General features: G+C 43.2%; 1 protein-coding gene across 1 annotated transcript; it reads left to right on the forward strand.

The window, feature by feature from the left end:
* Positions 1 to 556: 556 nt before the first annotated feature.
* NMUR2 (neuromedin U receptor 2) lies at positions 557 to 10,355 on the forward strand. The gene is made up of 4 exons (XM_005440588.3): positions 557 to 1,626; positions 6,579 to 6,663; positions 7,957 to 8,082; positions 9,080 to 10,355. Exons 1-4 carry the CDS (start codon positions 907 to 909, stop codon positions 9,337 to 9,339), a joined length of 1,191 nt encoding a protein of 396 aa, XP_005440645.1. The 5' UTR covers positions 557 to 906; the 3' UTR covers positions 9,340 to 10,355.
* Positions 10,356 to 10,933: the final 578 nt, after the last annotated feature.

The following is a 10,933-nucleotide window of genomic DNA, read 5'->3' on the forward strand; positions in this document are numbered from 1 at the left end:
AAATCAGAGTTTATAAAAATTCATGTAAATCTAGTTCTGGAGGCAATAAATATGTCTTTGGAATACTACCGTGTTCAGAAATATTCCCAAAACAAAGCTAGCTAAGAATATGGGATCAGATTCCAGCATAACAGGAGAGTGGGAAAATATTTTTATATCAATAAGAAAAGCAATTAAAATCCTATGTCAGATTTCACGAGAAAAAAGTTACAGTCTTTAAAAAAAAGGCTGAAACGTGATAGTAGCCTAATACCACAAGAATGACTATAAAACCAGGTTGGCTTTCTACCGATCAGACTGTTCCCAAGTACTTGCTGCTGTAGACAACAGCAAGTAAAAATCAGCAGATCTGAAAAATAAAGTCATGCCAGAATTTTATTTTTTCTTTTGCTTGAGGCTCGTAACTGGATGTAGCATCAATATAATATTGTAAAATCCTTTGGGACTGAATTTTGGAGTTGGTGGGGTTTTTTGTCTGGTTTCTCACCCTCTGACAAGTACAAACAACTTGCAGCTAGTCTCACATCCTATATTCCAGATCTCCAGCTCTCTAAATCCCGCCTTTCTGATTCTCTAAATGCATTTGCCACAGGAGCTGATACAAGTAGCTGGAACCTCTTTTCTTACTCTATAATCTAATGCACTTAGCGAGCCAATGAATATGTGTGAAAGGAGGGGCTTTCTGGCTAAGGGACTCCTTGCAGGGGAACAGCTGTTACAACAGCAAAACCTTAAGGGGAGCCAGGCAAGCACACTCACGCACATCTCTCGGTGGCTTTGTGCATCTAGGTCTGGCAAGACAACACCCCCTGCCCCTTCCTCTCACTGCAAAAAGTGAGCAAACTAGCTCAGAGAAAGTTAAAGAAGACTGGCTCTCAGTTGTGACACATTTCAGCAGATCCAGTGATGGCCTGGATCAGTAATAGCTCCTGGTTTCATCACCTCGCCCTACAGGAAGAACATTTCAGGAGGTACTTAAACAGCACCGAGGATTACTTGGCCTTCTTGTGTGGGCCCAGGCGGAGCCATCTGTTCTTGCCCATGGCTTTGGTGTACACCCTGATCTTCGTTGTCGGGGTGGTAGGTAACTTCTTAGTTTGCCTGGTAATCCTCAAGCACCGGAACATGAAGACCCCCACCAATTACTATCTCTTCAGCCTCGCCATCTCAGACCTGCTCGTGCTGCTTTTTGGGATGCCACTGGAAGTCTACGAGATGTGGAGCAACTACCCCTTCTTGTTTGGGCCCATCGGCTGCTATCTGAAGACGGCACTCTTTGAGACAGTCTGTTTTGCTTCCATCCTCAGCGTGACCACAGTCAGCGTGGAGAGATACTTTGCTATCCTCCATCCTTTCCGTGCCAAGCTGGAGAGCACTCGCAAGCGTGCCCTGAGGACCATCGTGGTGCTCTGGGTCCTCTCGGTCCTCTTCGCCCTCCCCAACACGGGCACCCATGGCATCATGCTGCAGTATTTCCCCAATGGCACACTGGTCCCTGGCTCTGCTACCTGCACTGTGGTCATGCCCATGTGGATCTACAACTGTATTGTCCAGATTACTTCTTTTCTCTTCTATGTGCTGCCTATGGGGGTAATAAGTGTGCTGTACTATCTGATGGGGCTGAGAGTAAGTCCTACTCTGGCTGCTCAGTGTTTTCTTAGCTCATCCTTGTGTGTTTGTGTCTGTATGTGCCTTTTAAGTGATTGCACCCTTTTCTTGCTCATTTGTTTCCCCCCCAAAAAGCAGAAGCATTTAAAACCTCTGAAAGCAGAGGATCCAACTTCTTGGTGTAATCCCATTCTGAAATTAATTTAGCTATGATGGGGAATAATTTACCCCAATCTTTTTTTAAATCTTGCCATTACTGCTGCTCACGTTTGAATGCAACTTAAACGTCCAAGTCTGGAGATTGAATCCAGCCTCTCAGAGATTTGCACCTTTGCAGTAGGGACTAAAAGGAAATAGACCAAAAGGAAAATGTGGGAAAAAAAAAAAAAAAAAAAAAAAGAGAGCAGGCTAGTGATTGAATCTTGGGTATTATTTGTTTTCCCTCTTCTTGTGACTGTGGAATTTCCATTGCATTACTTTATTTTCCTCCTTCCCTGGAGATGATTATAATAATCTGTTGTTAAAACTCACAAAGCTGTCATAAACTGAAATGCTAGCTTATTGCTACAGCTAGCAAATTCAGCAGTGATTTCTTTAAGTAACAATGGCATAGTTTCACCATCGATTAAGGCTACCTTAGAGTTCATATTCATTCTCTCTTCAGAAAGTGAGACTAGTTTTACCAAGGATTCATCATTTAAATGCATGGATAAAATAACCAGTATCACAGTATTACAAAACTATGTAGCACAAGACTGAAATGAACTGCTAATCATAGCATGTTGATGACTTTTTTTCCTTCTGGTACATTACATGTATTTTGAAAATATAAAACCTATCTCATAGCACTGAATATAACCTGAAGTTTAAAAAGCTGTGTCTGATCTTATAGCAAGACAGGGATGCAATATGCTAGTAGAGACAAACAAACTCACTGAATAACATGCAAGAAATTCAACCAACATCTGCCTTTGGTGTATGTATCATTTTGTTGTGCTGGCTGATATTTACTGTTATCTGAAACTATAGAGAAGCAATTTTTCCTTACCCAGGAAAAGCTACAAGGATTAACTGCCATAAATCTGTAACACACAGCAGATCTTTAAAGCAATGAATGGGTTAAATTATCCCCACTGCCCAGCAGCTGTTGTGGGGTCTTTGCACAGTTTCACTGAAAATTTTGCAAAATAAGACTGGAAGGGAGGGAAAACTGCTAAAAACATAGCTGTTATAAAGAGAAAAAGATAAATCCCTGAACTAATAAAAGAAGTCTTGAAGACTGCAATAACTTCCGTTTGTGGCAGCAGATATTCCTAATCCCCATCCCAGAGGAGAAACTAGGTACCAGCCGAGGGCTGCCCCCCAGGACTTCTGTATATTTACCAATATGCTCAAGCTGTCTTTCCTAAGGGCTGCAATGTTCATCATTTATGCCTCTGCTTTTCTGTATGTTCAACTCAGACTTTCAAATTTTAAACAACACCATCCATCCTGAGTATATCTGCATCATGCTCCAAACTGCACTAGGGAAGGTAATTTCATTTTTTCAACAGAAAGGATAGAAGAATCTTGTATATATATATGATTTTTCAAGAGAAGACACTTTTTATCTACTCACAGACAAGAAAATCTATGAAGCTTCAGCAATGCTCCAGTCTCCTGAGTGTCACATATTGTTCATAGATTGTAGTGAAAAAGCTCAGCATTGATCCAAAGGTTGTACAGCAGCTCAAATTCAGCAAACAGGGACATAGCCTTTCCAAGTCCAGGCTTCATGGAGAAGGCATTTCCTCACCAAAGTTTCTCTCTCAAGCTTTGCCAGTGCTCAGGAGAGCCTCAGGATGCAGTACAGAAGGAAACCTGTGACATATTTAAGCACCTGTAAGAAGGTAGTAAACATGGGTCATATGGTAGCTGAGTTAATTTTCAATTAAATCCCTTGTAAAAAGGAAAAAAATTGTCTTCCACTGGGAAATTTATTGCTAACAGACCCATTAGGCTGATTACCTCATGATCAATTACTTCATGACCTACTTGGTTATAATTTTAAGGCCTGATGTTTTAATACTACACCGGCATGGTCAGTAGGTAATTCCAGCATTAGTGAAAGAAGAGGACCCTGATGATTACACTGTAATTAGGCTTGATTGTGGAAGCTTCCTGCTGCCTCTTTCATGAGCACACACATCACCACAGGTGCCTTCAGGACCAATCCCCCAGTCAGCCAGGCTCTTCTTTAAACTCAGTTCAGCTGTTGGGCTACTGGTTGCAACCTATAACCAAAAAACTGAGGAGGAAGAGGAGAGAGGGAAATGACAGCCCTGGAGAGGGCTGCTTGTCGGAATTAACCCCTGCAGCACTGATAGGGATGGGGTGGCATTGCCTGGGAAGAAGGCTGTGTTGCAGCAGGATTCAGTGCAAGGTCCCTGTCCGTTTCATTCAAACTGATCTCTAAAAGGACACAGGGGTAGGTGGTTATCACTGGTTGTCTAAAAGTCAGATTCTATTTAATGAGGATTTTTGACAGTGAATGGAGTGGAGAGTCCAAAGACTTATTCATCCCACCTCAGATATCTTTGAGGGAATCTAGATGATCAGGTGGGACTAGACTGACCTCAGGCAGGACAATTCTTCTGCTAAGAGCCCAGCCCTCATCTTGGTGTCACTTCCCCGCAGTAACACATTGGACACCTCGATAATTTTGACTCCAGCTGTATTTGAACCAAGACAACTTACCCTTGCCAATGCACAGCTGCTCCAGATGTAACATCAAATTCTCCTTTATGCCCTAAATGCCCGGTTGTTAAAACCAGGATCATCTGTGGACGGTGACTGCCTTTAGCTGATTTCTGCAAAGCCCGGCACACAACGTGGAGGTGGTTCAGCAAACCTAACACAGATTCCTTCGCAATGGGGAGCTAAGAGCAGCCAGGCGGCAACGTCTTCAGCCTGATCACTGAAACAGGCAGGGCGGCATGCTGTAGCACCGGCCATGTGTGTTTTAAATATCAATTTTTCCATCAGCTGCAGAGAAAGTTGGGTCACTACTTGTGTCAGGCAGGCCAAGCAGCTTACAGAAGACAGCTCTGCTTTTGCTGAGTGGCCTCACTAGTTTGCCTGGGGATAGGTGAGGCCCTAATTTCACCCTGCCCTTTGATTTCTAGCATGAAATGCTGCAGCTAATAAATATGTGGAGGGAGAATCCAATTTTCAGCTTCTTGCTCCAGACACTTTTAATTCTTTTGCAGTGAATTGGTAACATTCATCTCCAGGCAACCCTACATAGCCTCAATACATCCACAGTGATGTAAAATTAACCACTGCCTTGGCTGAAGTGCTCCCTCTGTCAAGCCATTGGCATGAACTCAAGTTACAACCTGTGCCATGGACCCATTCCTTTTTTGCTTTTTTCTTTTTTTTTCCCCCTTCCCCTGTGTCATAACTCGTTGTTTTATTAAATTGCAACTGCTGATTTATTCTTACGAGTTATACTTCCACCCATTATCACTTGAGGCTAAAAAGGAGCCTTATAACATCATCAAAATGACAGGAGGAAGGTGAAAAATAAAGATACATGTGTCCCTGGTTTATTACAGCATCAGAGTACTGTATTCTCCAAGGCTTTGGAATATGCCTAGAACAGATTACTGCTGAGACTGAAAACCACTGAAGGGAAACTCAGGGTTTTAATCAATCTGAGTAGACATTTATTGCTAGATGTGTTTCAAATCAACTGAGTCTCTTCCTTAAGTAACGGTGGCTATGACAAAAAGTTACAAAGGGAATAACGTAATACATGAGAGGCTGAATTGCACTATAATTGAATATAATTTGATTTACACGTGTTTCCCTTTTATGGGTTTTATGAGTAAATAGAAGATTGAAAGAAGGTCTCATTTGATCATCCTTAAAGGGAAGTATTGTTAATCAAAAGTCAGGAAGTAAAGTCACAGTGTAGAAGGCAAAAGAAAATGGCACAACTAGCATTTTTCACAAGATCTTTATAAATACAGATTGATTTCTATCTTTTCCCTCATTCCTGATATTCCTTCCCATGTAATTAAAAGGTTTGTTTCCAATTTCTCTCAGTTGACAAAAGCATCACTCCAAATGTGTTGGCTAATCAGAAGTTCCCACTTCAGGAAGCTGCATCCAATTATGCACTCTCCATAGATGATTCCTTTTATAATCAAAGCAATTGTCCTGATTATCTAGACTTGGTCTTTTCATCACCAAAGCACGGGTAGTCTCGCCATAAGCATATTAGGGAAGCACTTCAGGGAAGACCAGATTATTATTCTTTATGTCCATTTTGTAGAGGTCCAGGAAAATCTACTGGAGAAAATACACCCCCACCTTGTTGTGAGCGAGCAGTATGTGGCTGAATCTGAGCAGAGGTGCACACTGGCTGGCTGCAAGAGAGCATATATGGGGGTTGTTCGTTAGATGGATTGAATATCAATTAGTCCAAACACTCAGGCCACAAAACAAACTCCCTTGAATTCTACAGGAATTTTTCCAGTGATTACAGCTGTGTTTCACTGAGGCTTCTGTGGTTATTTTTTGGATCATTGGTTTGTGCTTAATTGTGGGGAACCCTTTTAGGAAAATAAACAAACAATATTTTGCTAGAAAAGAAAATAATGCCTAGCAAAATACTGTTGAAATTGAACACAAACTGTGAACCAAATATTGACTCATTGAGAAGGGACAAGTGGGGAACTGAAATACAAAACTCCTGTAAATATGCAGTCTCAGATGCATAAAATCTGCAGATTGTTTTGAACCTAAACCTTCAATGTTTCCCTAGACTGAAACTGAAATTTAAATGTAGATTTTTTTCAGTGAATCCTGAGCTGCCTCAAACTTTGCCTTCTCAAAATACAGCTATCAAAATATAAAACAGGCTATGTCTGGTGGGGATATTTTCTGCTGTCTAAGTTCTCCTTTTGTTTCCCTCCTTTTGCCAGTTGAAAGGAGACAAATCTTTGGAAGTGGAGGAAACGGCTGTGAATGTTCAGAGACCATCCAGGAAATCAGTCACCAAGATGTTGTGTAAGTAGTGAGTCCTTCTGTGTTTTATTTACCATGGACAAGAGGGTGACCAGCTCCTGAAGGGTATCAGGCAAATTCACTGGATACAAGAGTTATAAGATGAACAGCTGTGATTATTTCTTTTTTTTTTTAAAAAAAAAAAAAAGGCTTCTTGCTGTTTTATCTGGACTTAGAGGGTATGGGAATGAAAGACCAGGGATAACTACCAAAAAACTCAGAAGGCGAATTTTCCTCCCCAGCACGAGAGGAGGTATAGCACACGTATGTGGCAGATGCTTGCATGGCAACTCTCTAATATCCCTCACTCCAAACCTGGCTGTTGCAGCCCCCCAGGGAGGACCCCCCTTTTTCAGAGTGCAAATAGTCCATCCTGTACATTTTTAAAGGATGTACACCTGTTTTGCATCACACTTCAAGCACGAACAGGAAGGTCCTGCCAAACCACATACATCACCTACTGATGAGTTAGACTTAGACTGCTTACTTAGACCTCCCCAAGAAAAAACAGGACCTAGGCAGACTTGCCTGGAAAGTGGTCACCCCACTTCCTAATTCAAGGCTGTCTTTCAAATAAAGAACACCTCACTACAGAGATGGTGTTTATGCAGGAAACATAAATCACCTTCACTATTCCCTGCAACAACATTATTCTTTTAGGCAGCTTAAGTCACCAGCTGAACTAGGAAATTTTACTTTGGAGCCAGACTGATTTTCTGTGCCCCGTGACTGTGACCGGAGATATTCATAGGACCCAAGTCTGGAATGGATTTGCCAGAACACCTGACTAAAGGCAGCACAGGCCAAGCTGTGCACAGAGGCAAACCCTTTTTCTTTCATCCTGTGCAGTGTACCCAGACAGACTTACCATCAGTGCATGGTTCCTATGGCCTTATCCTGCTATGTGATGTACAAACAGTGTGCAGAGGAAATTAATCCCAAGGCATAATGGAGACAATATGTCCCAGGTACCACAGATGAATCCAGATGTCTCACTGGCAGTTTCTTCTTTAGGCTCTGTACGTGCCACAGCATTACCTGGTTGTCACCTGCTTGGTTTGAATGTCATTATGTGTGTATGCCTTGAGTTATCCAACACACAAGTCAGTGGAAAGTTTCTTCTTTTAGCTGGTAATGGCAAGACAGAAAGGATGGGTAAAGTTTTGAAACAATGAATAAAATTTGTATATTTAGTTTTTTCGTACAGCTTTCTGAACTATCTCTGCTCTGTGCAGGCTACTGAACCATATCCTTCTATAACTGACTTGTTTTTCTGCTCCTCTTTCTCTGTGTTAGTTGTCCTCGTGATGGTTTTTGCTATCTGCTGGGCTCCATTCCATATAGATCGACTTTTCTTCAGCTTTGTTGTGGAATGGACTGAGCCTCTGGCTAATATATTCAACTTAATTCATGTGGTGTCAGGTAAAGCTTTCTTCTTCCCCTTGCTAGCAAAGGGGCTGACAAGATCACATTTATGAGTGGTTTACTTGAAATATGTAGTCATTTATTTTGTAGGTGACACGAGACATGCATGGAAAAGCTTCTTGTGATTTGGTGCAGTGATAAGAACTGTGCCTGAAATAAAACCTGCACACAAGTTTTTGCAGCTTTCAAGCTCTGGGCATGTTGTCCTGTACAGTTGCCTGAATATTCACAAAGAAGCGGGGGGGGGGGGGGGGGGGGGGGGAGCAGGAAGGATCTCATGCATCATTACCAGCTGCTTTTCCTTCTTGGGAGTGTTCAGAAATGAAGTCTGCTGTCGTTCAGCTGCTTTTAATGACTACACAACAGCAGGCATCATCCTCCAGACGGTTTCTGAGGCAAATGGGAAACCTTACCAAATGGCAAGGCAAAAGACTTACATACTGCTCAGAACCGGGTGATAAAACCAAATGTTTATGGCCCTGCCAACCATAAAATGAAGGCTTTTTCAAAGAGGAATCTTATTTTCAGTCTGCCATGGGAAAACACTGAATGTGGCCATTAGGCAGCTCAGACAAATCCAATCTCACGCAGTTGTCCTGGTGTGTTGTGAGAAATCAGCTCCTCTCGGCTGGAAGTTCTCCTCTGACAGCTTTGATGGGGGCACCAGCTGTGCAAGTCCTGCTGTGGGGATGAGGGCTGTGCTGGAGGCAGGTCAGCACAGCTCAAGAGAGAGCTGGTTCCTGAACAGCTGGAGATAGTGAGCTCCACTCTCTCCAGCTTTGCTTTCCTTGTGTGCTGCAGTGCCTGAGCTAGCCTTGGTGAGACATCCCTCTGCCTGTGCCAGCCAGGCAGCAGGCAGCGCTCTGCTGTCGCTGCTGCCACCCTTGCACCCAAGCCTGGTGGAACAGTGTAGGCAACGAAGAGATATTCCTCTCCTGAGATCATTTCACACCCAAATGAGCTCTTTCTCCTTTTCCCACCCTTGTTCTCTTAGGTGTCTTCTTCTATCTGAGCTCTGCTGCAAACCCCATCATTTACAATCTCTTGTCCCAGCGCTTCAGGATGGCTTTCCTCAGTGTGATTTCTCCTTGCTGCAAGCACTGGGCCCCAAAACATCCCACTAGCAAGATTTCTGCCCAGCAGAGCGTCTTCGTGGTTGAGGACCACAATCTCATGGACTCTGCTGAAGACACAAGTCTCCCTGCCACACACAGGACATCTGTCAGCAGCTCTCAGCTCTGCACTGGGCTGTGACTTTCCATGTTGTGATCCAGGTGAGGCAGAAGTTAATGAAAATTACTTTAAGAAACAAAAAGAGAAGAGACCCTCCTGAAAGGCTGATTCTAGCAAGGAAAGTTTACAGAGGGGTCTTGAATGAATGAACCAGGAGACTGTAATTAGCAGGTGATTGAGAAGCATTGTATTACCCTCAGGCTAATAGGAGGACTGGAAATCTCAGTTTACTGAGTATAAACTATGCCAGCAAAGAGCTGCTTTAAAAAAATTAGGCACATTCACAATGTTACCAGCAAAGGAGGGAGACAAAGCTTGTCTTACTTAAACATCAGATTTCACTTAGTTTCAAATAGGGCAGCTTGCCGTCCAAGCCTTGTCTACCCACTTCCAGCTTTAGGTAAGCCAGTCCCACTTCTCTCTCCTACAACCTTCTCCAGATGCGGCTGTTGCAAACCCCTCTTGCCAAAGTGAGCGAGTAGGCATGAACAAGCACTGCTCTGAGCTGGAATGATAAACATCAGACACCAGCAACAGCTATTTCTAGGTCAGAAGAACCAGGGAGCCAATAATTATAAAATAAATGTAAAGCAAACTTTTGCTTTCTGAGCTAGGTAAAGATTCAGATGGAGGTTGGTGATTAATGCCTTGAATCACTTCGTCAAAAAATCTACCCTTTAGTGGGTTATTTTTAACAAGTCTCAAAGTCACTGCCATAGCTCCTCATACTGTGTCTGCCAATATCTACACAGTGCTGAAATGGCACACGCACGCCACAGATCCTGGGGGCTGAGGGTGTTCCTGGTGGGACTCAAAATGCGGCTGGTGAGGGGTATCTGCCCAGGGAATGTGGAAAGTCTGCAGCCTTTGTGGGCTTATCCTGTGCATCAGAGAATTTTATTTCTGCCCATCTGCCTGAACGGAGTCTGACTGTACATATGGACTGTGGTGGGTCCCTGCTGTGCCCCACGTCCTGCAGTTTGCAAGAACTTATCATTGCTTGAACTTCAGATACTTACACATTGTCTCAGCCAGTGAAGCCTTGTGATTGTGCTCCAGCAGACTTCACACCTGCCCATACCAGATAGATTGCAGAAGTCAAGAGATCTATGTGGGGTTAGTAACCACCAGGAAACAGCCTGGACAGCTTTGACAACACATGGAATTGGGACAAACCTGCAGGGTCAGAGAAGTTGATACAAAGGCAATAAAAAAGGGAGTTTTGCAGTGATATTGCATGAACTGGATAAAGGTGTTGCCACAAAGCACGTTATAAGGTCTGAGAAACTCTTCTGCGTTCCAGTCATGCAAGCAGATCCTGAAGACAATACACTTACATCCAAGCGGATGAGTTCCTGAGCTCCACTGACTGCAGGGTCAGGACCCTGTAGAGTTTTGTAAAAGGGAGGTTGGAGTGAATCTGTTATGTGACAAAGAATCTTACAAACCTCTGTGTCCCATGTTCCAAAGCCTTTTCGTTGTGTTTCAGAGAAACGTCTCCCTTGTGCATCATGACGCAGTGCTAAGTTTACCCACCACACTGGGCTGAAGATTGGCACACACAGCCACAAAAAATCATCTCATGTGTGTCACTGAGGGGCTGGGACTTACGTAG

Source organism: Falco cherrug, chromosome 8 (genome assembly GCF_023634085.1).
Source record: "Falco cherrug isolate bFalChe1 chromosome 8, bFalChe1.pri, whole genome shotgun sequence".
NCBI classification, from domain to species: Eukaryota; Metazoa; Chordata; class Aves; order Falconiformes; family Falconidae; genus Falco; species Falco cherrug.